A 26,996-nucleotide genomic window follows, 5' to 3' on the forward strand; every position below is an offset into this window, starting at 1 on the left:
GCATTTTATCAACTTTTCAACTACACTGAACAAAAATATGAACGCAACATGCAACAATTTCAAGATTTTACCGAGTTACGGTTTATATCGCTTTTGTGGCGCGATGGGTAACGATGCTTCGTGGGTGTCAGTTGTTGATATGTGCAAGGGTCCCTGGTTCGAGCCCGGGTTGGGGCGAAGAGAGGGACGGAACCTACACTGTTACACATGGTCTGCGGTTTTGTGGTCGTTTGGGCGTACTGCCAAAATTCTTTAAAATGACATTGGAGGCGGCTTATGGTAGAGGAATTAACATTACATTCTCTGGCAACAGCTCTGCTGGACATTCCTGTAGTCAGCATACCATGCTCCCTCAACTTGAGACATCTGTGGAATTATGTTGTGACACAAAATTGCTCATTTTTTAGGTGCCTTTTTTATTGTTCCCCACACAAGGTGCACCTGTGTAATGATCATGCTGTTTTATCAGCTTCTTGATATTCCACACCTGTCAGGTGGATGGATTATCTTGGCAAAGGAAAATTGCTCACTAACAGGGATGTAAACAAATTTGTGCACAAAATGTGAGAAAATAAGCTTTTTGTTGAAATGGAAAATTCCTAAGATCTTTTATTTCAGCTCATGAAACATGGGACCAACACTTTACATGTTGCTTTTATATTTTTGTTCTCTATATATTCCAGCTCCCAGTCACTTTTCAGCCATTTACATGCATATCTGCCTACACTAACATTCTTGCACACTCACACTAACACCCACCGCATACACTCAAATACACACACCACAGGATGTTGGTGGCACCTTAATTGGGGAGGACGGGCTTGTGGTAATGGCTGGAGCGTTATAGGTGGAATGGTATCAAATGCATCAATCACATCCAATTTCAGTGGTTCCTCCTTTAAAAGTTGTGAGTTTACACGGCTGGACTTAGAGGTACCCAGTGTCACGGCTTCATTGCTCCAGACCACCACAAGGGGGAGTTAGAGCACTCATTATACATTTGGGTCCCAAGGTTTTTATATGACCAATCATATCAAGTGGTTCCAATGACGAATTTGACGTGAGACACCTTCACTGGTGACTTTCTTCAGCAAAGATGCCTGACAAAACATTATGGGGGCTGCAAATGTAAGTAGTTATAACTTCAAAACGAGTCAAGCAAAACATGTACAATTGAGAGGAATATGTTAGTTAATGTAGAGACAAACGATTGTGCATATGTAACAGTGTAGAGCCCCAACCTGGGCTCGAACCAGGGACCCTTGCACACATCAACAACTGACACCCCACGAAGCATCGTTACCCATCGCGCCACAAAAGCCGCGGCCCTTGCAACGCAAGGGGCAACCCTACTTCAAGTCTCAGAGCGAGTAACGTCACCGATTGAAACGTTATTAGTGCGCACCACCGCTAACTAACTAGCCATTTCACATCGGTTACACATATTTTGTCATAAAGTTAATTTACGAAAATCGCTATTTAGCAAGTTTTTTTCAGTCATATCCAATACCAGGTTTATCAAACTTCATTCTTTGAATGATGCCTTGTCTGCATGTATGTATTACAATTATACACTTCAACAGTGTTTACCACTCCTGCTCCTGGGACATCAATGATTACACATTGTAACTATGCAATAGACTAGAAACATGATTTAAGTAAAGGCTGATTTGTAATTCATATATACAGAATAAAAGCAGTACATCCTGCCAGCACGCCCACAAGCATGCTGAATGAGGCATGGAAGAGAGCGAGGAACGAGAAGAGAGTAACAATCCAGGCTATTTGCTCTGAGACTGGCATAATAATGTAATGAAACAAGCAGGGAGCAGGTTTCGTACCCTCAACATTCTAGCGGAAAGTCCAGCACACTACCGACTGTGCCCAAATATATTAATTGGGGTTGGGGCCGATTGTGACTGAAAACACTTTATCAATTGGAACCTAACATGTGGAAAGGGAAAAAAAGTTTAATTATTCGTTTTTTACAAGCATAGCAGGATGGGCTATTAGCTGAAGAAAAGACTATTCAACCTTTACTAAAGAATTGTCTAATAGCCGAGCTAGGTGTAAAAAAATAACCCTCCCCAACTTGAGCTACGTGTGAACCCCCTCCCAAACTTGCAACAAATCATTTGTACCCATCTTTCCACATCTACCTACACACAGTTAATGTTCTGAAAAAAAAAAATATATATATATATATTTTTTTTAAATAAATAAATATCTCAGCAAAAAAGAAACGTCCTCTCACTGTCAACTGCGTTTATGTTCAGCATAATTAACGTGTAAATATGTGTATGAACATAAAATTCAACAACTGAGACTAACTGAACACGTTTCACAGACATGTGACTAACAGAAATTGAATAATGTGTCCCTGAACAAAGGGGGGGGGGGTCAAAATCAAATGTAACAGTCAGTATCTGGTGTGGCCACCAGCTGCATTAAGTACTGCAGTGCATCTCCTATTCATGGATTGCACCAGATTTGGCAGTTATTGCTGTGAGATGTTACCCCACTCTTCCACCAAGGCACCTGCAAGTTCCCGGACATTTTTTTGGGTGGGGAACGGCCATAGCCCTTACTAGGAGGTCAACCGATTATGATTTTTCACCGCCGATACCGATTATTGGAGGACCGAAAAAGCCGATGCCGATTAATCGGCCAATTTGTTTTTGTTATTTGTAATAATGACAATTACAACAATACTGAATGAACACTAACTTAATACATCAATAAAATCAATTTAGCCTCAAATAAATAATGAAACGTGTTCAATTTGGTTTAAATAATGCAAAAACAAAGTGTTGGAGAAGAAAGTAAAAGTGCAATATGTGCCATGTAAGAAAGCTAATGTTTAAGTGCCTTGCTCAGAACATGAGAACATATGAAAGCTGGTGGTTCCTTTTAACATGAGTCTTCAATATTCCCAGGTAAGAAGTTTTAGGTTGACGTTATTATAGGAATTATAGGACTATTTCTCTCTATACGATTTGTATTTCATATACCTTTGACTATTGGATGTTCTTATAGGCACTTTAGTATTGCCAGTGTAACAGTATAGCTTCCGTCCCTCTCCTCGCTCCTACCTGTGCTCGAACCAGGAACACATCGACAACAGCCACCCTCAAAGCAGCGTTACCCATGCAGAGCAAGGGGAACAACTACTCCAAGTCTGAGCGAGTGACGTTTGAAACGCTATTAGCGCGCACCCCGCTAACTAGCTAGTCATTTCACATCGGTTACACCAGCCTAATCTTGGGAGTTGATAGGCTTGAAGTCATAAACAGCGCAATGCTTGAAGCACAGCGAAGAGCTGCTGGCAAAACGCACGAAAGTGCTGTTTGAATGAATGCTTACGAGCCTGCTGGTGCCTACCATCGCTCAGTCAGACTGCTCTATCAAATCATAGACTTAATTATAATATAATAAACACACAGAAATACGAGCCTTAGGTCATTAATATGGTCGAATCCGAAAAGTATCATCTCGAAAACAAACCATTTTCCCTTTCAGTGAAATACGGAACCGTTCCGTATTTTATCTAACGGCTGGCATCCCTAAGTCTAAATATTCCTGTTACATTGCACAACCTTCAATGTTATGTCATAATTACGTAAAATTCTGGCAAATTAGTTCGCAACGAGCCAGGCAGCCCAAACTGTTGCATATACCCTGACTCTGCGTGCAATGAACGCAAGAGAAGTGACACAATTTCACCTGGTTAATATTGCCTGCTAACCTGGATTTATTTTAGCTAAATATGCAGGTTTAAAAATATATACTTCTGTGTATTGATTTTAAGAAAGGCATTGATGTTTATGGTTAGGTACAGTCGTGCAACGATTGTGCTTTTTTCGCAAATGCGCTTTTGTTAAATCATCCCCCGTTTGGCGAAGTCGGCTGTCTTTGTTAGGAAGAAATAGTCTTCACAGTTCGCAACGAGCCAGGTGGCCCAAACTGCTGCATATACCCTGACTCTGTTGCAAGAGAAGTGACACATTTTCCCTAGTTAAAAGAAATTCATGTTAGCAGGCAATATTAACTAAATATGCAGGGTTAAAAATACATACTTGTGTATTGATTTTAAGAAAGCCATTGATGCTTACGGTTGGAGCAACGTGTACCTAAGCAATTATATGCAACGCAGGACAGGCTAGATAAACTAGTAATATCATCAACCATGTGTAGTTAACCAGTGATTATGATAGATTGAGTGTTTTTTATAAGATAAGTTTAATGCTAGCTAGCAACTTACCTTGGCTTCTTAATGCATTCGCGTAACAGGCAGGCTCCTCGTGGAGTGCAATGTAAAGCAGGTGGTTAGAGCGTTGGACTAGTTAACCGTAAGGCTGCAAGATTGAATCCCCGAGCTGACATGGTAAAAATCTGTAGTTCTGCCCCTGAACAAGGCAGTTAACCCACCGTTCCTAGGACGTCATTGAAAATAAGTTAAGAACAGACTTGCCTAGTTAAATAAAAGGTGTAAAAATTATTTATTCAAAAAAAAAATTCAAAAAGAAATAAATAATTCGGCCAAATCGGCATCCAAAAATACCGATTTCCGATTGTTATTAAAACTTGAAATCGGCCCTAATTAAAAATCGTCCATTCCGATTAATCGGTCGACCTCTAGCCCTTACCCTCCGATCCAACAGGTCCCAGACGTGCTCAATGGGATTGAGATCCGGGCTCTTTGCTGGCCATGACAGAACACTGACATTCCTGTCTTGCAGGAAATCACGCACAGAACGAGCAGTATGGCTGGTGGCATTGTCATGTTGGAGGGTCATGTCAGGATGAGCCTGCAGGAAGAGTACCAAATGAGGGAGGAGGATGTCTTCCCTGTAACGCACAGCATTGAGATTGCCTGCAATGACAACAAGCCCAGTTCGATGATGCTGTGACACACCGCCCCAGACCATGACAGACCCTCCACCTCCAAATCGATCCCGCTCCAGAGTACAGGCCTCGGTGTAACGCTCATTCCTTCGACGATAAACGCGAATCCGACCATCACCCCTGGTGAGACAAAACCTTAACTCGTCAGTGAAGAGCACTTTTTGCCAGTCCTGTCTGGTCCAGCGACGGTGGGTTTGTGCCCGTAGGCGACGTTGTTGCCGGTGATGTTACTTTTTAAACAAAGCGATTATTATTATTATTATTATTATTATTATTAATTTTGAATTATATTAAAGCCCCTTAGGATCTGTGAGAATATCTAATGGAACATGGCCCTTATATATTAGAGTCCTCCAATCCTCTAATTTTAATTGGCGGAGAATCACGTCATTGAACTTTTTTTTTCTTCTCAATATACTGTAGGCCTACCATAGGCGACATGAGTCTCACTAGTGTTGAGTAACGTGCTGTTAAAAGTGGCATAGGTTTATTTGTTTAAAGAGCATATTGAAGTCAGAAGCAAAAGCCTACAATTATTTTAGCATCGTGTCACGCTGCTCTGAGACAAGCATGGCAATCAAAGAGATTGTTATTTTCACTTGATCTCCGTTTGGGTATTGGTTAGACAAGAATTAGAAAATTAGGGTGCAGAAATCTTATGCTCTTAGTATAACATTTATTTAACTAGGCAAGTCATTTACGAACAAATTCTTAGTTACAAAGACAGCCTACTCCTTCCTCTTGTCCTTCGGGGATTCTTTAGCTAAATAGCCCAGTACTGTACTGTCGACCGTCACGTTGTACAGCGACATATTTTCCATTCCATCCTATTTATTTTTTTTATTTTTATTTCACCAGATAGGCAAGTTGAGAACAAGTTCTCATTTACAATTGCAACCTGGCCAAGATAAAGCAAAGCAGTTTGACACATGCAACAACAAAGTCACACATGGAGTAAAACAAACATACAGTCAATAATAATAAAATAAGTCTATATACACTGCTCAAAAAAATAAGGGGAACACTTAAACAACACAATGTAACTCCAAGTCAATCACACTTCTGTGAAATCAAACTGTCCACTTAGGAAGCAACACTGATTGACAATACATTTCACAAGCTGTTGTGCAAATGGAATAGACAACAGGTGGAAATTATAGGCAATTAGCAAGACACCCCCAATAAAAGGAGTGGTTCTGCAGGTGGTAACCACAGACCACTTCTCAGTTCCTATGCTTCCTGGCTGATGTTTTGGTCACTTTTGAATGCTGGCGGTGCTTTCACTCTAGTGGTAGCATGAGACGGAGTCTACAACCCACACAAGGGGCTCAGGTAGTGCAGCTCATCCAGGATGGCACATCAATGCGAGCTGTGGCAAGAAGGTTTGCTGTGTCTGTCAGCGTAGTGTCCAGAGCATGGAGGCGCTACCAGGAGACAGGCCAGTACATCAGGAGACGTGGAGGAGGCTGTAGGAGGGCAACAACCCAGCAGCAGGACCGCTACCTCCGCCTTTGTGCAAGGAGGAGCAGGAGGAGCACTGCCAGAGCCCTGCAAAATGACCTCCAGCAGGCCACAAATGTGCATGTGTCTGCTCAAACGGTCAGAAACAGACTCCATGAGGGTGGTATGAGGGCCCGACGTCCACAGGTGGGGGTTGTGCTTACAGCCCAACACCGTGCAGGACGTTTGGCATTTGCCAGAGAACACCAAGATTGGCAAATTCGCCACTGGCGCCCTGTGCTCTTCACAGATGAAAGCAGGTTCACACTGAGCACGTGACAGACGTGACAGTCTGGAGACGCCGTGGAGAACGTTCTGCTGCCTGCAACATCCTCCAGCATGACCAGTTTGGCGGTGCATCAGTCATGGTGTGGGGTGGCATTTCTTTGGGGGGCCGCACAGCCCTCCATGTGCTCGCCAGAGGTAGCCTGACTGCCATTAGGTACCGAGATGAGATCCTCAGACCCCTTGTGGGACCATATGCTGGTGCGGTTGGCCCTGGGTTCCTCCTAATGCAAGACAATGCTAGACCTCATGTGGATGGAGTGTGTCAGCAGTTCCTGCAAGAGGAAGGCATTCATGCTATGGACTGGCCCGCCCGTTCCCCAGACCTGAATCCAATTGAGCACATCTGGGTCATCATGACTCACTCCATCCACCAACGCCACGCTGCACCACAGACTGTCCAGGAGTTGGCGGATGCTTTAGTCCAGGTCTGGGAGGAGATCCCTCAGGAGACCATCCACCACCTCATCTGGAGCATGCCCAGGCATTGTAGGGAGGTCATACAGGCACGTGGAGGCCACACACACACGACTGAGCCTAATTTTGACTTGTTTCACTACCTCCAGTGCCATTAAAGTCCAGACCTCATGATAGAGGTCCAGGATTGCGCGCTTCATCTAATGAATGAGTTACCTTCTCTGGTTTCAGGTGTTTTAAACCAATCATTTTGTCTGTGACGTGGCCCCATCGAGGCAGTAGAACCTGAAGGGAATTGTGAACAAACTAAATGTGTATTATCATTGTTTATTGATAGATAAGCCATAAACTTGAAGACAACAGATTGAGTTGTTTCTTTGGGCCCCCATCCCCCCAAGAGACTGACTTGAGAATCACAGTATAGACCTACCTGTGGCAGAGAAAGTCACATTTGTATAATTGTTGATGGGGTTTGTAGAGTTGTCCACTGAAACACAGAAGAAGAAAAATATTACTAAGCGGAACAGTCCAATAACATAGTTTTGCAGTACGTCTGGCCTACATTAAATAAAAAAACAGGACAGAGCCCTAGCGTTCAGCCTATCACCTAACGAAATGACTGGTCCCCAATGCAGGCCTGCCTACCTGTGGCAGGGAAAGTAGAATTTGAAGTAGTAGAATTTGGGAAATTGACGATGGGAACACTGCCCACTGAAATACACAAGGGAAACATAATACACGTGACATAATAATAACATGGTCAACCAATTGGCATCTGCAGCGAGATTGGCCTGGCCTACAGTAGCTCAAATGGAAAACACTCAAAAGTAGGACGTCACAACAACAAAATTACTGGTCCTACCTTGGACAAACCAGATGAGAATCAGAAACCAAACCATGTTGCAACGATGATTGTCCCCCAGGATTTGGGAGAAAAGAACCAAAGAAATGGCACAAACAAATTCATGCACTCGCTCTCATTCCAGTCAAAGAGTGGGCGGGGCAGCAATCACAAAGTAACAGGTGCTGGTGTGGTCACTTGCTTTTAAGTTCTCAAACTCAACAATATATGGCGCTAAGCGTCTCTCGACTCATTTTCCTGCCATTTCGACCTAAGGAAGAAGAAGAAGAAGAAGAAGAATGTGCCTTGCTGTTAAACAGTAAACACGTGGCAGTGATATGCCGTGTGCTAGTCGGACTAGGAAACTCTGAAATGTCAGACATGCGAACTGCTTATAGTTATTTATACACCACGCAGTGCTGGAAAAAGTACTCAATAGTCATACTTGAGTCAAAGTAAAGATACCTTAATAGACTCAAGTAAAAGTAACCCAGTAAAATACTACTTGAGTAAAAGTCGAAAAGTATCTGGTTTTAAATGTACTTAAGTACAGTGGTGGGAAAATTACTCAATTGTCATACTTGAGTAAAAGTAAATGTTATACATCAAATTCCTTATAAGGCCGCACGTTTAAAAAAAATGTTTTATGGCCTGACAGGGTACACTCAGATCAGGGGCAGTATGACAACTTGTTATATTGAGGTTAAATTTAAAAAAAATATATTGATAGGCGCTTGAATCGGACCATAATGCTGTCCTGCATGAACATTCTAAATAACAAGTACTTTTTGGTTTCAGGGAAAATGTATGGGCGTAAAAAGTACATATTTTCTTTAGAAATGTAGTGGCGTAAAAGTAAAAATGGTCAAAAATATAAATAGTAAAGTACAGATACCCCCAAAAATTACTTCAGTAGTACTTTCAATTATTTTGACTTAAGTACTTTGCCATCTTTTGTGCACACATTTGTTGACATTGCTGTTAGTGAGGATTTCTCCTTTGCCAAGACAAACCATCCACCTGACAGGTGTGGCATATCAAGAAGCTGAAATAGCATGATCATTACACAGGTGCACCCTATGCCGGGGACAATAAAAAGCCACTAAAATGCACAGATGTCTCAAGTTGAGGGAGTGTGCAATTGGCATGCTGACTGCAGGAAGGCCCACCAGAGCGGTTGCTAGAGAATTTAATGTTCATGTCTCTACCATAAGCTGCCTCAAACATCGTTTTAGAGAAGTAGTAACCACGCTGGCTACTATTTCTGTCTAATAATGCCCCTTGCGGGGACAAACTAATTCTGATTGGCTGGGCCTGGCTGCAAGTGGTTGAGCCCTCCAAGGCCCACCCCATGGCTGCACCCTTGCACTGTCATGTGAATTCCATAGATTAGGGACTAATGAATTCATTTTAATTGACTAACTTCCTTATATGGACTGTAACGCAGTAAATTCTTAGAAGTTACGTTTATATTGGCCTCCCGGGTGGCGCAGAGGTCTAAAGCACTGCATCTCCGTGCAAGAGGCGTCACCACAGTCCCTGGTTTGAATCCAGGCTGCATCCCATTCGGCTGTGATTGGGAGTCCCATAGGGCGGCTCACAATTGGCCCAGGGTCATCCGGGTTTGGCTGTCATTGTAAATAAGAATTTGTTCTTAACTGACTTGCCTAGTTAAAAAAAACTAATATGTTTAGTCTTCCTTGCTAAAAGGTGAGCCACTTTCATGCTACCGGTTATCCTGAGTTGAGCTCACCAAAGTTAACTCGCCAACTCCTCAAACCTGTTTCATAGTACACCCTCCTAGAGGGCGACATTCAGATTTGGGTGAATCTATGAGCCCTGCTGTTTAAGTCCTGAGTTACAGCGTCATCGTTTTTAAATAATTTGTTGCCTAGCTAGTCGGCCAAGTTTAATTAAGGTATAAATCCCCATTAATTTAAGTCGTTTCTCCTGGTACACTAGATCTACTTCCTCTCTGATCCCACCTTGGGATGTATGATGAGCATAGCTGAGAAGGTCCATTCTAGAATGAAATAGAACACTGCAAGCAACATCACACTGACGGGATTCTTTTCAGTCTAGGTCATTTTATTTATTGCCAAGACAAGTGCAGTGGTATAGGCCTAATTCAAGGCAGCAAGAGCACACAGGAGAACTAAAACCACCGCCTGCAGCCAGACACACGTATAATACATCAGGAAGCTTTAAGGGACTTGTCCAACTTATTCATTGTTGTGAAGAGAAGTTAGGATGTCAGTGCCATTTGTGTTGGAATCAGTCGACAGCAGTGGTGTTGGAATCTTCTTCCATGGTGTAATAAATGCTAAACTGTGCATTGTTATTCTGGGAAAGACGGGACAGGAACATGGTTAGAATACAGTGTGATAACGACTGCATTTACAAAGGCAACCCAATTCTGATATTTTTCCTGTCTGTGTGCGCACACGTCTTTACCACATTGATAGAGTTTGTTAAGGCGTGCTATGTCCAGGGGGCTCAGGTGATTTCTCTGTCCAATCTGGACTCCACTCTTCTTGGAGTCAATAGTGGGGTTCCGGTTTGATGAGAAGTAGTACCTGCCGGGAGAAAGCCAACAATGGGGTATTTGAGGAAATGCTACTTTAACACAAGGACTGCATCACAATGTCACCCTATTCCCAATATAGTGCACCTAGTTTGACCAGAGCCCAGGTCAAAAGTAGTGACTTAAATAGGGAGCCATTTGGGACGCACAGAGAAATGTTACTGGAGCTGGATACTGTACAACTCATCTTTACTTATTGCTAGCAGTTTAAAAACAAGGCGAGTAAAATTAAGACTTCATTGGGAATAAGGAGGAGAGGAGTGTGACTGACATTCCGTAGTGCATTATGGAGTCGTAGTCATAGGGCAGGTCCTGAGTGTCTCCTTCCTTCACCTTAAAGTTATCTTCTTTTCCTGGAAGTTAAGAGTTACAAGAGGCAGATGTGACTGGTGGACACTGCTGGGTGTGATTGCGATATAGGGGAATGAAAGTGGAAATCGAGACAAGTTGTTGATGGAAACCATTAAGGTGAACCTCTAGCAGGAGGAAACTCTACACCATTCAAGGCATGACTATTGCATCTTACCTAATGAAACCCATAGCGGGTGGCCTTCAAGTTCAAGAGCTTACATGTTATCCCAGGATACCCATTACGGGTGGCAACTGTAGATGACAATGTAGTGTTATTCATGTAAGGGGAATTTAACGAACAAGGTGGCTGCGTTCACACCAGGGGAAATTCGCAGGAGTTAACGAATTCAGTTAAATTCCACATAATTGGAAATTAGTCTATGCTGATGGTTACAGAACTGGTGCTGTGAGATTAGGATATCAGGATTCAAGGTTGCTATGATATTAGGCTATCAGGACCTGCTTAGACAAAGCAATTTTAACAGTAGAGAACAGGGTTGCAATGTATGGGGAAATTAATGGCTGCAGTATTGCCGTTATAATGAGTACATGATATATGAACGCCTGTATTCTTATTTTAAGCTAATGTTGTTCTGTATATTTTTGTTATGTAGTGTGTCATGTTGTCTGGACCCCAGGAAGAGCAGCACCTAATAAAATACTACATGTCAATAGCTATTCTATACGGTCTTCACTCCAGACCACAAAAAGCTGAACCAGGTGTGCTAGTGTTGGGCTGGTACAAAAGCCTGCACACTGCAGCTCTTCATGGGACAAGTTGACCAGCCCTGCCCCTGGTCCACATGCAATGCCCGTGAGGTGGTTTAGCATGTGTTGGTGTGAGTTACCTGAGACCACGTTGTCCCACTGTATGGTGACGAATTGGTCACGGTCTGGCTGTGTGTGCTCGTGGTGCAGGCCCAGGGCATGCATCAGCTCATGACACAGGTTCCCCACGTTACAGCCTCTACCGAAGTACAGAGGCTGGGCCCCGCCCTGAAAACCTACATACGACGCACAGCTAGAGTTAAGGGAAGAAAGAAAGGTGAGAGGGGATATGACAGGAAGAGAGAAAAATAAAGGAGAGGTTGTGAGTTAACTAAACTGCTGGGAAGGAGAGAGTGTTAATGTGACCATTTTGGACTCACCCTGTCCCAGAGATGAACTCTATGTAGTTCATCTCATTGGTGTATTCGTGGAAGAGGATACACGTCTGGTCTGAAATCATCTTGAACGCTGCTAGCATAGTTTCCTTTCTGTCCACTGTGGGGATCAGAGACAATTTACCATTAGACGGTGCATATCATTCTCACTGTATTAGAAAACATCTAGTGTTACAGTGTTCATCTCTCCTACTGTATTCGACACTCACCCAGATCATCATTGATCTTGTAGGGGATAGAAGAGACGCCTTCATTCTCAGGCCAAAGTAACTTCACAGCACTGGAGTTGCTTACCAAGACAATAATCAAAAGTGGCCGAGTTACAGTTTTGATAAATCTACAGCAAGGCCTGAAAATGGTTGTTTAGGAATGATCAACAACCAATTTGACAGCTTGAATAATTTGGAGGAGAATTAAGTGGGCAAGTGTTGCACAATCCAGGTGTGGAAATTAAGCAAACTATTAGAGTTTTAGCAACCAAGAAAGGTGGAGCGATTTCTGCATAGTGCAACTTTAAGAAAAATATAATAAGAAAAACATTATTATTTCTCAAAAGTAGTGCACTGGGCCTTTACTAGTGGACCGATATAGCCATCCGTAGCGTGGGCAAAAAAAAAATCTAATCAGCAGGTTCGAGTCCCAGTCGGGGCTACACCAATAATTCATTACATTGTACTATAGGACATAGTGACACACAACCTCTCCCATATCTTCATTCCTTCTTTCTTATCTCTCTCTCACCCTCTGTCTGTCTCTCTGTCTCCCCCTCTCCATCTGTGTTTTAACTGTAGGAAGCCTGGCTACGGATTGGCTGACTGTCCGGAGGCGGACAGAGACAGGAGATGGGAAGGGACATCTGCTACCACTGTGGATCCACTGAACACGAGATCTAAAGCTGCCATGCTAAAATAGACCCAGCCCTGGATGTGTGCCTCAATAAGCTGTCGTACTATCGTATGAGAAGGAAAAAGAGAGAAGGGGGGGCTTAAGAAGGGAGAGATATAAGAGGGGGAGAGTGTGTATCCATCAGTGTGTTGTTTGTTGTACCTATGTGTGAGTGTGTGTGTCTGAGACGAATGGTAGAATCGTGTGCTGTTTTGTTGCAGCTCCTGACTCATTTGTGATCTCCCTCTCTCAGGTGAATGCCCGTATGCCAAGAGTTTCATCTGTAGTAAGACTGGTCACATGTCCAGGTCCTACCCAGACAACCCCAAAGGACTATACACCGCAGGTGCAGTAGTCACACACACACACACACACACACACACACACTCTCACACTCTCACAGTACTAAACAATGCAAATACATCAAACAGACAATCCATAACATTGTCTCTTCTCCTTATCTGTAGAAGGATGTTGTCTTGTGTGTGGTTCAGTAGAACACTTCCAGAAGGATTGTCCTGAGCACCAGGCTGCATGTTAGTAACGTATTCTACATGAGACTATACAATATATTTCTCTCTGAATATCCCTCTCTTGTCAGTTCTATACAATATATTTCTATCTGTATGTCCTTCTTGTCTGTTCTATTTCATCTATTTCTATCTGAAAGTTCTGTACAGCTTCTGTCCTTAATGCACTCCAAGATGTTACTTGACTGACGTGTGTTTGTCCAATACCCCTGTAGCTAACCAAGTGACCTTGGGCTGGCTGTTCAATAACATGAGTGCTGACCATGAGGAAGTGCACGTGCCTGTGAAGAAACTCCCTCCCAAACAGGCCAAGTTAGTGGTCTTCTGACCTGCCAATCAACCCAAAGGACTCACCAGATTGGACAGGACTGACTAGCACAGAGCAGACTGCACATCCCAGGACTAACTCCATGAAGGTCACTGTTCTCGCTCAGAGCTTTAAAAAAACAACATCCACAGATCCATAGTCAGTGGAAATGGATAGCTTCTGAAAGAGTTCTCTGTATTCTCACACCGTGGACTCTGTGTGTTTGGAATGTATATGATTCATATGGATGGGACTAAACTAGATTAGACTGGAGACTGTGGTGTGCTGTACACCAGCTAACAGGGGTGTGTTCAGTTCAATTTAAACATTTGCTATGTTCCGTAATGGCTTGTATAGTCCACAGTGTCTTCTGATCCCTCCTGTCTCAGCCTCCAGTATTTATGCTGCAGTAGTTTATGTGTCGGGGGGCTAGGGTCAGTCTGTTACATCTGGAGTATTTCTCTTGTCTTATCCGGTGTCCTGTGTGAATTTAAATATGCTCTCTCTAATTCTCTCTTTCTCTCGGAGGACCTGAGCCCTAGGACCATGCCTCAGGACTACCTGGCATGATGACTCCTTGCTGTCCCCAGTCCACCTGGCCATGCTGCTGCTCCAGTTTCAACTGTTCTGCCTGCGGCTATGGAACCCTGACCTGTTCAGCGGACGTGCTTGTTGCACCCTCGACAACTACTATGATTATTATTATTTGACCATGCTGGTCATTTATGAACATTTTAACATCTTGACCATGTTCTGTTATAATATCCACCCGGCACAGCCAGAAGAGGACTGGCCACCCCTCATAGCCTGGTTCCTCTCTAGGTTTCTTCCTAGGTTTTTGGCCTTTCCAGGGAGTTTTTCCTAGGGAGTTTTTCCTAGCCACCGTGCTTCTTTCACATGCATTGCTTGCTGTTTGGGGTTTTAGGCTGGGTTTCTGTACAGCACTTTGAGATATCAGCTGATGTACGAAGGGCTATATAAATAAATTTGATTTGATTTGTACTGAACGACACATTTCCCCAAAACGTTCTTGAGCAGCCCGAGTAGTGCCTTGGTCTGATCTCACAGGAGAAGGAGAGGTGTGTTGGATCTATGTGAATGATATGATAAGTTCAACTGATATTATGAATTTATTTTCTATATGATGAATTTCCTTTTAATAAAGGAGTTAAACAGTCCCTCTATCCTGTCTTGTATCTAAAGATGTGTTTATGTCTGCTAGCCCTCTTTATGTGTTTCCTGTTTAGTGATGTATTCTATCTCTTCCATCCCCAGCTGTCAAAGAGAAAAATCTAAGGTAAAACATATAGGTTTTATTTGTTATTTACAGAATAGGTTTTGTCATTATGAGTATCATTATGTTACTGTACATTACTCACATCAACATCTGAAATATTTATAGAAAAATTCATGAAATAAGACCTACACCACATACATGAGCTAAATTTGCTCTGAATTGTTACATAATCGCCACAAATACATTTTGGGTAACTGTAAATGTAACACCTGTATTAGCAGCCATGGACATTTCTGTATTGTTAGAATCTGTGCTGCTGTGTCAGTTCACCATCATAGACTCTTGCTTAGTGTGTGAGTCAGAAGAGGGTAGTGATGAGGTCTCTCTCCAGGAAGGTGGTACATGCGCTAGCCGTCTCCTCCATAGACTTGGACCAGCCTGCCAGGTTACCTGCTACATACGGCAAAACACCTGACGTCACCTGGTTGTAGTAACACACCTGGAACACAAAATAAGACATGCACACCTGGTGTTAACACATTTTATATGAATTGTGAGGTCTATGGAGGGCTAATGAAGACGTGATGAAAGCTAACAAGTTATTATACTGTGCTTATTAACCCTATTAGTCCCGAGACCTCAGCAAAAATCAGATTTCATTTAAATGACTTTCATTTATCTGCATGGCTTCCATTTATATTTAGCCTCACAATGAATTGTTTCACCATTTTCTTTTCAGGAAACTAGGGCTACAAGTAGAACCCAATTTGTAATAAACAGTTGCATTCATTAATTTTATTGACAAATGTCAATGAAAAATAAGATACGCAAAAAAAAAAAAACAGCTAAAAAAATGTTAAGAATGCTGTAAGTACAGATGGTTTGCTCTGTGGGAAATGTATATCCTACTAGTGAGTGACAACTGTGTGGAGTTTGTGACAGCAACTATGTGAGCTTATTGCAGTATTATAGATACTAGGTGGTGTGGGTAGGCAGCAATACATCTGCCACGCTGATCCTCAACACTGGGGTGCGTGCTCAGTCCCCTCCTGTACTCCCTGTTCACCCACGACTGCATGGCCAGGCATGACTCCAACACCATCAATAAGTTTGCAGATGACACAACAGTGGTAGGCCTGATCACCGACAACAACGAGACAGCCTATAGGGACGAGGTCAGAGACCTGGCCGGGTGGTGCCAGAATAACAACCTATCCCTCAACGTAACCAAGACTAAGGAGATGATTGTGGACTACAGGAAAAGGAGGACCAAGCACGCCCCCATTCTCATCGACGGGGCTGTAGTGGAGCAGTTTGAGAGCTTCAAGTTCCTTGGTGTCCACATCAACAACAAACTAGAATGGTCCAAGCACACCAAGACAGTCGTGAAGAGGACACGACAAAGCCTATTCCCCCTCAGGAAACTAAAAAGATTTGGCATGAGTCCTCAGATCCTCAAAGGTTCTACAGCTGCAACATCGAGAGCATCCTGACTGGTTGCATCACTGCCTGGTATGGGAATTGCTTGGCCTCCGACCACAAGGCACTACAGAGGGGAGTGCGTACGGCCCAGTACATCACTGGGGCTAAGCTGCCTGCCATCCAGGACCACCGCCGCCCACCACCTGCCAACCCCTCTTTTACGCTACTGCTACTCTCTCTTTATCATATATGCATAGTCACTTTAACCATATCTACATGTACATACTACCTCAATCAGCCCGACTAACCGGTGCCTGTATATAGCCTCGCTACTGTATATAGCCTCGCTACTGTTATTGTTTTTCTGAGTGACACGTTCATTATAGTAATTTGTTTGACCTGCTGGCCGCAATGAATTCTACAGCAGGATTGATAAGCGCACCTCCAGCTCAGTGGCTCTGGAGACGTGCTCTCACCAAGAACTGTCTGTCACATATGCGCATAGGAAAATAGGCCATGCTGCAGGTAGCATAGAGAAGAAAAATACATGTTTAGAACTGATAATTGATCTCATGGTGCAAATATGAATGCAATTAATTGATTATGGAAGGTTATGATGGACACAGCTTTGTCGAACCAAAACATATACAGCCTCTGCTCAACAAACTCGAACTCGAGAATGAATCGTTTGGGGGGGTATCTGCAGTTCGCAAACGATATTGTGATAATCACCCGCACAGCAGTAAAACAGTTGCATGACACCAAGAATCATTCACAATCTAGTCCTATTGTGGCCGCAATTAGACCTTGTTTCAAAGGAATCAAGGAATAATCGTATATGTATGACTAGCAATCACATGTACATAGTTTAAATCACAATTTTGCAAGGCTGTCACAAATGACAGCGCCAATGAGCCTTTTCTGGTGAATGAGATGTGACTGAGAGGCTTGTGGAGTCATGACTCGAGGTTTCAGTTCATCGTTCGCCAGTAGGGGGTCTTGCATGCACTGGGTATTACTGAATCAAATGAACAAAATTAGTTTAAAGATTTGTTCTTTTAACTGAACGACTCAATAAGATCAAAGTCAGTAAAACGAGCCAAACTTCCCATCACTCGAGTGTGTGTCTGCCTCACCTTGCAGCTGTTGAGTCCCAGGCTGTGGATGAGGAAACCGGCACACTTGGCCTCGCTACGGAGGAAACCCTCCACAGGGGGAACTGTTGTCACAGTTACAGACCTCAGGGCCACCACATAGGGGTCACTGTAGAAGAAACACACATATAGTTACAGAAATCAGAATGATCACATAACCATCACCACTGTAGAAGACAGGAACACGCACACACACACAAACATTATTCTGAAGGAAACCTTACTCGTCATTGCAGGGCTGTCTCTTTGATAGCAGGAACACAAAGTCGCGGCTCTTGCCTCCATTGATAGGGGGGCATTTAATGTGATATACTGTCTCTTCCTCATCCGCCCTCTCCACCTCCTCACAGCTCCTACAGAAAGAAGGGGGTGTGAGAGATTAAAGGTTTAGTTAGTTTAATGAACATAAAGCTCTGTGTCGGTCATACTTACAGGTAGTGTTTGTCCCAAAGAGGTCGCAGCGTGAGGTCAGCCAGTAAGGTGAAGGCATGGAGGGCAGAGGTCATGACCTCCATCTGAACTTGGACACAAAGCAGCTCCACCTCCTCATGGACATACACAGCGACCTGGATACACAAACATACAACAGAGTAAGGACAACGTAAAAGAAAAATGGTGTCCAACTCCAAAAAGGACAGAGAATCTCCTTTTCATTTGTCATAAGAAACTAGCTCCCTGGTATACAGAAAATACCCAAGCTCTGAAGCAAGATTCCAGAAAATTGGAACGGAAATGGCGCCACACCAAACTGGAAGTCTTCCGACTAGCTTGGAAAGACAGTACCGTGCAGTATCGAAGAGCCCTCGCTGCTGCTCGATCATCCTATTTTTCCAACGAATTGAGGAAAACAAGAACAATCCGAAATGTATTTTTGATACTGTCGCAAAGCTAACTAAAAAGCAGCATTCCCCTAGAGAGGATGACTTTCACTTCAGCAGTAATAAATTCATGAACTTCTTTGAGGAAAAGATCATGATCATTAGAAAGCAAATTACGGACTCCTCTTTAAATCTGCATATTCCTCCAAAGCTCAGTTGTCCTGAGTCTGCACAACTCTGCCAGGACCTAGGATCAAGGGAGACACTCAAGTGTTTTAGTACTATATCTCTTGACACAATGAGGAAAATAATCATGGCCTCTAAACCTTCAAGCTGCATACTGGACCCTATTCCAACTAAACTACTGAAAGAGCTGCTTCCTGTGCTTGGCCCTCCTATGTTGAACATAATAAACGGCTCTCTATCCACCGGATGTGTACCAAACTCACTAAAAGTGGCAGTGGCAGTGCATCTGTCCTCGTGCTCCTAGACCTTAGTGCTGCTTTTGATACCATCGATCACCACATTCTTTTGGAGAGATTGGAAACCCAAATTGGTCTACACAGACAAGTTCTGGCCTGGTTTAGATCTTATCTGTCGGAAAGATATCAGTTTGTCTCTGTGAATGGTTTGTCCTCTGACAAATCAACTGTAAATGTCAGTGTTCCTCAAGGTTCCATTTAAGGACCACTATTGTTTTCATTATATATTTGACCTCTTGGGGATGTCATTCAAAAACATAAATGTTAATTTTCACTGCTATGCGGATGACACACAGCTGTACGTTTTGATGAAACATGGTGAAGCCCCAAAATTGCCCTCGCTGGAAGCCTGTGTTTCAGACACAAGGAAGGGGTTGGCTGCAAACTTTCTACTTTTAAACTCGGACAAAAAATTAGATGCTTGTTCTAGGTCCCAAGAAACAAAGAGATCTTCTGTTGAATCTGACAATTAATCTTGATGGTTGTACAGTCGTCTCAAATAAAACTGTGAAGGACCTCGGCGTTACTCTGGACCCTGATCTCTCTTTTGACGAACATATCAAGATTGTTTCAAGGACAGCTTTTTTCCATCTACGTAACATTGCAAAAATCAGACATTTTCGGTCCAAAATTGATGCAGAAAAATTCATCCACGCTTTTGTTACTTCTAGGTTAGACTACTGCAATGCTCTACTGTCTGGGTTGGTGATAACTATTATTTGACCATGCTGGTCATTTATGAACATCTTGGACATGTTCTGTTATAATCTCCACCCGGCACAGCCTCTCTAGGTTTCTTCCTAGGTTTTGGCCTTTCTATGGAGTTTTTCCTAGTCACCGTGCTTCTACACCTGCATTGTTTGCTTTTTGGGGTTTTAGGCTGGGTTTCTGTACAGCACTTTGATATATCAGCTGATGTAAGAAGGGCTATATAAATACATTTGATTTACAAAATTGCCATATAATGCCTCCGTTCATGCATTTGTGTGTTTCTTACTCTGTCACTGATGCTGCTGGCTTCCCAGTCTTGTTTCCCAGCCAGTACAGTCAGAGCTGCTACGTTGTTATAGCCCAGATACACCTGCAGGGGACGATAGGAGAGAGAGACAGTCAGCTGAGAAATAATGAGTGCATCTCAGCTTCAACCAACTTGTCTTCTGGCATGGCAGCTGTGGTAGAAAAAGTTCTCAATTGTCATACTTGACTAGAAGTAAAGATACCTTAATAGAAAATGAAAAATGAAAGTCACCCAGTAAAATACTACTTGAGTAAAAGTCTAAAAGTATTTGGTTTTAAATATACATAAGTATCAAAAGTAAAAGTATAAATGATTTCAAATTCCTTATATTAAGCAAACCAGAGTAATTTACAGATAGCCAGCGGCACACTCCAACATCCTTTACAAACAAAGCATTTGTGTTTAGTGAGTATGCCAGATCAGAGGCAGTAGGGATGACCAGGGATGTTCCCTTGATAAGTGTGTGAATTCAACCATTAATTCACGATCACTTTTAAAATACAATAATCCTGTGCTGCTCAGCATTCAAAATGTAACGAGTACTTTTGGGTGTTAGGAAAAATGTATGGAGTAAAAAGTACATTATGTTCTTTAGGAATGTAGTGAAGTAAAAGTAGTCAAAAATATAAATAGTCGTGTCAAGTACAAATACGCCCCAAAAATACTTAAGTAAAAATACTTTAAAGTACTACTTAAGTACTTTACACCACTGCATGGCAGCAATGTGGTTGAATGCAAGAACAGTCAGGTACCAAGGCTAGCTTAGCTAGAACAATGGGTGCTGGTAGTGTCATGTTCATTACATGGTTGTAGTACCTGGTTGCTTTTATCCCAGGGGACAGAGAGAGGAGCCTCCTCCTTACAGGATAGGATGTGCTTTCTAGCCATGCGTATTCTCTTCCTGACAATGGCAGACAGATATCTCCTCTCCCCGTCCTGGGTGGTGTATGTGACTTGGGGGAAGGCAGGTACGTCACCAGGTGTGTTAGCCAGCTGGTAGATGAGGAAGGCACTGTTGATGTGACGCGGTTTGTTCGCGGTCCACTCCTCACAGTTATAGGCCTCCACTCGGACACCTACCTCGATACTATACACACAGGCCCACACACATTTTAAATACTATGCCAATTACATTTCCATAGGATCCCATTATCTGAAAGGTAAGACAGATGACTAGACATGTTACCTGTTGTTAAATGTGTTGTTGACCACAGCCTTAAAGACCAGTCTGTCTCCTACAGAGGAAGGACCTCTGAAGCGGAACATGTCTACAGACCTCAGAGAGGGGAAGCAGCCACACAGACGACTGGAGAGAGAGAGACAGAGAGGGTTAGTAGGGTGTGTGTGTGTGCGTGCGTGCGTGCGTGCGTGCGTGCGTGCGTGCGTGCGTGCGCGTACCTACCTGGCTGCCACTGTGGCTGCGTTCTCCATCCAGGCCATGATCTGTCCTCCGAAGGTGTTGCCATGGTGATTAGCATGTGGAGGCAGTACCAGCTCGATGCTCTCTACACGCGTGAACTCTGTGGACACAGCAGACAGCGGGTCTCTCCTGCTACACACACCTGGAGAGGAATAGTTACCTGATGGGGAGGAACAGGTACAGACATGGGGAAAAAAGAGATGCAATGACACGTCTAGTACAACTAATCACCAACTCAGCCCTCAGACAGACATGTAAGTTGCTTCATCATGTGGCTCTGACAGAGAGCCTTACACATAGATAACCCACTGGGCACACTGCGTCATTTCAACATGGATATTTGGGTAATATTTGTTGAGACGTTGATCAATGAGATTACAACCTATATTCACCCACTCAAAAAGACAGCCAAAGGTTTGTTGAATTTCCAATGTGTTATCACTGCATTTTCAACCATTTAAAAGCGCAGCAAAGTTCAAATGGGAATAAAATGTCAGATATTTAGTTTATTTATTCAACAGATTAATGTGTTATCACTGTACTTCATCTAATAGCACAACCAAATGATCTGGATTCCAGTTGAGATTACATTAAAAAGTACATCATGGTGCAAGTGATCAACGCTGTTCGAGATATTGCGCAGATTATTACAGCAATTGTGAAGATCTCCACAGACCCGCTATCTTAAACTTGCATGAAATGTATGATTACATAAGATATGTATAGTCATAGTAACCTCAAAATGTGGCCATGCTACTAATTTTAAGGTTGAACGTTGCATAACTTTAGGCTATTTGCTGTATTACAAAAGTAGTATTGAATTGTGTTTGGTTGACAACGCAACCAAGTATCAACATTAAAAAGACATGTATCAACTGCTTGGATAGTTCCATCTGGTTGAGTTGGAGACATGAATCTAATATAACATTTATTTATTGTATTTTAAAAGTGATAGGGAATTATGTTTGGTTGTCAACACATATAGCGTCTGCTTGGATAGTTCCATCTGTGCCACTGACTTAGTCTGGCTTTATTTCCAGCTTGTCTACAAATGAATAATTAATTTGTTGGAGTCCCGTCTCCATCTCAACCAAAAATCTAAGTTAGAGAATAGGACTAAATCAAATCAAACTCTAAATGAGCTTCAAATATAGTTTGATTTGATTTAGTCCTATTCTGTAACTTAGATTTTTGGTTGAGATGGAGACGGGACTCCAACATATAAATTATTCATTTGTAGACAAACTGTGGTACAGATGGAACTATCCAAGCAGAAGATACATCTCCTTTCAATGTTGATATATGGTTGCATTGACAACAAAACACAATTCAATATCACTAAATATCATTACATTTTACATCAAGCTTGAAACCCTAGGCCTATTGTATTGTCTATTTTTAGTTGATTACTGGGTTCAATCAAACAATTCCTGTTGATGTCTTTGTAAATGCTATATAGGCTTAAATAGCATCATTGATGATTGATAAAGTGTGGTCACATTTCATTTGCTCTGTTAAACCTAACCTTTGGAATGACTTTGATGGTAACAGTGAATCTATTTTGTTTTTAAGTGGATCTTTTAACAATCATTCTCACAATAGCACATTGGTAACAAATATAAGAGCTGGGCTTAGTTAATACCTTGGATGTGAGACCAACATAGCTGTAGATACATTTCCCAGTAGGAGGTGCTGCCCAGCCTATAGTTTTTTCTGGATAGTGGATATAACTTAGAAAATCTGACATTGTTTTAAAAGTACAAATTCAACATCATTTATACAAGGTTTTTGTATTTTGAAATGTGGTTACCATGATGACATAATCCTGTGGTTGAAATTTCACCCTAACAACAACAGTTTACATTGATTACTTTTTTTTTTAAACACATTTTTTCCCACATCACAACGTTGATTCAACCAGTTTGTGCCCAGTGGGTACAGTGTATCTGAAAAACAATGTGTTGGCTCTTCTCTTTGTGTTGGTGTGTATGGATGCCTTTCTCTGTCCTCTTGCTGACTCTTCGTCCATTCCATCAGAGCACTGTACCAAACAAACTCTCTCTATCTCAGCTACAAAAGGTATTTATTTGTTTATATCCGCCCATTGAAAATGAGTTCAAGGGGCAATTATAGTTCCTCTCAGAACAAGATAACCTAAGTCAAGATAACGACACAGATTAGGACACAATATCCCAGGCTGACACACACACACACACACACACACACACACACACACACACACACACACACACACACACACACACACACACACACACACACACACACACACGCACACACACACACACACACGCGCGCGCGCGAGAGAGAGAGAGAAATAGAGAGAGGGTTAGAGAGAGGTCTAGAAAGAGAGAGAGAAATACAGAGAGGGAGGTCTAGAGAGAGAGAGCGTGATAGACAGAGAGACTGACCGTTGGCTAGTGTGTGGTAGTCTTGTAGCAGGGTACTGAAGGTCTGTTCATTGTAAAGGCGAAGTCTTCGTCTCTCTGAGGCCAGAGAATGCTGCAGCTGCTCCTCTGCAGAACACAGATCCTCCACCAGCCGCAACAACACCTTCTGTGGTCCTGCTGGCTTTCCAACAAAGGTGGAGTAGGCCACACATACCAACCTCTCCACATGTTCCCTCACATCCTGCACTGACACACGGATTCCAACCTACACACACACACAAAATGGTTATATTATACATTAAAATATATATATATAATAATTGTACATGCGTGCGTATGTGTGTGTGTGTGTGTGTGTGTGTGTGTGGTCTTACCTCCATGCTAGTTGTGAAGGCTCTGTTGACTTTGGACTTGATGGTAATCACCTGACCAACCCTGCAAACAACATTAGAAATATTAAAAACGTTATATGCATTTGATTGATTGATTGACTGATTGATTGACGTGTACCTTCCAGTCTCCTCAAACTGGATGTCGTCCATGGATAGTGTCACACATGCCATCCCAGCATGACGCTCAGCTAAGGGACACACACACACACACACACACAAACACACTGTTAACTCACATTGTCAATCTTTATATTTACAGTATCTATGTTTCATCTCTCCAACTGGGGCCGAACTACAATTACAGTAACATGCCAATCCTCAACATCCTCATGGGGATAACACAAATCTCTTTTTATATGTTATTGTGCACACACACACACACACACACACACACACACACACACACACACACACACACACACACACACACACACACACACACACACACACACACACACACACACACACACACACACGTAGGGGAATGTTAGTAGGTGAGGGGTCAGTGCACTGCTGTTACCCTGTCTGTCCAGCAATGGCCACTGAAGGTCAGCTCTGTCACACACACCCTACTTGGTGTGTGTGTGTGGGGGTGTGTGTGTGAGGTGGCAGACACTACCCCTGATGTCTAATCAGTTTCTATTCCTGAACTCTAACACTGTTCCTAGTCTCTATATTGTTACCATTTGCTCAGCATTTACACCAGAGGAAACTCTCCACCTGATATTTAGATACAGATGGGAATAGCAGTGTAAAGTTTCCATGAACTTTACATTGTGTCTACTTTTCTGTCTTCTTTGCATGGAAACAGACACAAAGACACACACGTACGCACAGCCACATGCGCACGCACACACACACACACACACACACAGTATATACTGACCAGCGAGGCAGGCGATTGTGTCCATCCATTTAAGTAGCTGCCCAGCACTCAGGTCTCCTTGGTGATCTGCATGGCATGGCTGTATAGACTGGCACATCTGGACATCCATAGGAGCAGGGGTTTGTCCACGACATGAGCCCAGGAGAGGAGTAGCCTGAGTAGACCGATGCCTCTGGATCTCTTGGTCCTTATGGGGCTCCACAGGGCATGACCCCCGGTGTACACCCAGGCTCGGAGCATATTGAGTGGGCAAAGGCACAGGACCCTTCAGATCCTGGAGGTAGTGGTTGTCCAGAGTGAAGCCATTCTGGAGGCTTTGGGTCATCATGACTCTATTGCTTCTCTGAGTAAGTGCCTAGAAAATCAGTATACCAGCCTATCTCAGTCCCTCAGTGAGAGCAAGTGAGTGAGATGGCAGTGTAACACCACTCTGTCCCTCCCTCCTTCATCTGTAAATCTTATCTGTGGTAAATCTTATCTGCTGCTCTAAGCCCTATGACGTAAACACACACACCGTTACACACTGTGGCAATGAGTTTCAATCATAGTTCTCGCTCAATTTCATGACACACTCCGACATTGGGGGTCTGGCAAGGGAGATGGAAAACTGGACAGGAAACTGTCACCAAACAGCGCCAAACTCAGTCATATGACATGACACACAATCCTCTACATTCCCGAGACTTGGCTGGTACACAGACGTGCGTGCGCACACACATACGTAACACACACTACAGATGGATTCTGACAGCCCGGTGCGCTGATATTATTGGTCTATTCCGGGGTCACGAGTACTATCTATCTGCAGACTGCAGTAACTACATGGGATGATTATAGCCTACCTTATCATGGAGTTTTAGGAGAAACAGAGAAAATTAAATCATACAGCTTGTTTTTAATTTTTTACATCCAACTTCGGATGCTAGCTAGCAAGCAGACCTCTTTGAAGATAGACCAAAGTATCAGCTATCACACCATGTAAAGGAACAACCTCCACATTTCTCTCATAAAATGCAACTAACTGTATTTATGTCAACTCCGTCAGACACCAAAAAGTCATAACATCTTTACAATTACTGTCCAACAAGTCTTTAAATGCCTTGATTATTTCATTCTAAAATTAGATTATTCAAATATGCAATACAATAAGGGGTCCTTATGGAATGGCTGACCTGCTCATTTCTGATTAATTTAGGATTTTAGACAAATCTGGTGGAGTAAACCAAATCTCCCAACACTTCTTTTAGGAATCAACATTTTGAGAAAAATATTATTTAAAGTCAAGTGGGGCTATTGCAAGAAACTACATATGATCATGTTTCTGTTAACATCCATTATTGACAGGTTTTAGAATTTTAAACCCTTTTTGGGAGAGTTTGAAATTAGTATCCTTTGCTCCGGACAAGGGTATTTCCATGCATAGAGCCGACATGGAAATGAATAATATCACCAGTATTTTGAGAATATCCCCCAAAAATATTTTCCCTCATAGATTCCCTTAAGTTAAAATGTTAAGCTCAAATAATGCAACAAAATATATATATTTTTTCAACTATAAACATTTTTCCCTGTCGGAAAAGGATTGTCCCAGCTTTCAAGAATCGCTGATCTAATTTCCTATTGGAAGTTATCTTTTTAAGTGGTGCTTCCTTCATTCATACAGACTTTTTATTCAAATTTGATACATTTATTAGCAGAGACCCTGTGATATGGAGTGTCATTCTAACTTGTAGGGGACATGGGGCCATCAGTTGGACATTGCTTACTGAGAATGATTAGATCACTATATATACACAAATGAGTTAATTCGGCTTTTTCAGCCACATCCGTTGCTGACAGGTGTATAAAATCTAGCACACAGCCATGCAATCTCCATAGGTAAACAGTGTAGAATGGCCTTACTGAAGAGCTCAGTGACTTTCAACGTGGCACTGTCATAGGATGTCACCTTTCCAACAAGTCAGTTTGTCAAATTTCTGCCCTGCTAGAGC

General features: G+C 42.7%; 3 protein-coding genes across 3 annotated transcripts; 1 reads left to right on the forward strand and 2 right to left on the reverse strand.

Annotated features, from left to right (window-relative positions):
• Positions 1-1,064: 1,064 nt before the first annotated feature.
• LOC106568297 (zinc finger CCHC domain-containing protein 9) lies at positions 1,065-14,945 on the forward strand. The gene is made up of 5 exons (XM_014138509.3): positions 1,065-1,128; positions 12,838-13,099; positions 13,185-13,277; positions 13,399-13,467; positions 13,677-14,945. Exons 2-5 carry the CDS (start codon positions 13,096-13,098, stop codon positions 13,787-13,789), a joined length of 279 nt encoding a protein of 92 aa, XP_013993984.1. The 5' UTR covers positions 1,065-1,128; positions 12,838-13,095; the 3' UTR covers positions 13,790-14,945.
• On the reverse strand, positions 9,913-12,129 carry LOC106568255 (astacin-like metalloprotease toxin 1). Its single transcript, XM_082974564.1, has 5 exons — positions 12,032-12,129; positions 11,732-11,904; positions 10,804-10,885; positions 10,403-10,524; positions 9,913-9,971 (listed from the first exon to the last, which is right to left on the reverse strand). Exons 1-5 carry the CDS (start codon positions 12,127-12,129, stop codon positions 9,913-9,915), a joined length of 534 nt encoding a protein of 177 aa, XP_082830690.1.
• Positions 14,946-15,061: 116 nt separating the features above from the next.
• On the reverse strand, positions 15,062-25,566 carry LOC106568307 (acetyl-coenzyme A thioesterase). The gene is made up of 12 exons (XM_014138529.3): positions 25,006-25,566; positions 24,238-24,307; positions 24,102-24,162; positions 23,749-23,992; positions 21,302-21,479; positions 21,086-21,205; positions 20,716-20,986; positions 19,879-19,962; positions 18,014-18,147; positions 17,806-17,934; positions 17,564-17,690; positions 15,062-15,504 (listed from the first exon to the last, which is right to left on the reverse strand). Exons 1-12 carry the CDS (start codon positions 25,331-25,333, stop codon positions 15,364-15,366), a joined length of 1,887 nt encoding a protein of 628 aa, XP_013994004.3. The 5' UTR covers positions 25,334-25,566; the 3' UTR covers positions 15,062-15,363.
• Between the last annotated feature and the right edge of the window lie 1,430 nt (positions 25,567-26,996).

The sequence above is a fragment of the Salmo salar genome, chromosome 01 (assembly GCF_965601325.2).
Source record: "Salmo salar chromosome 01, fSalSal1, whole genome shotgun sequence".
NCBI lineage: Eukaryota > Metazoa > Chordata > Actinopteri > Salmoniformes > Salmonidae > Salmo > Salmo salar.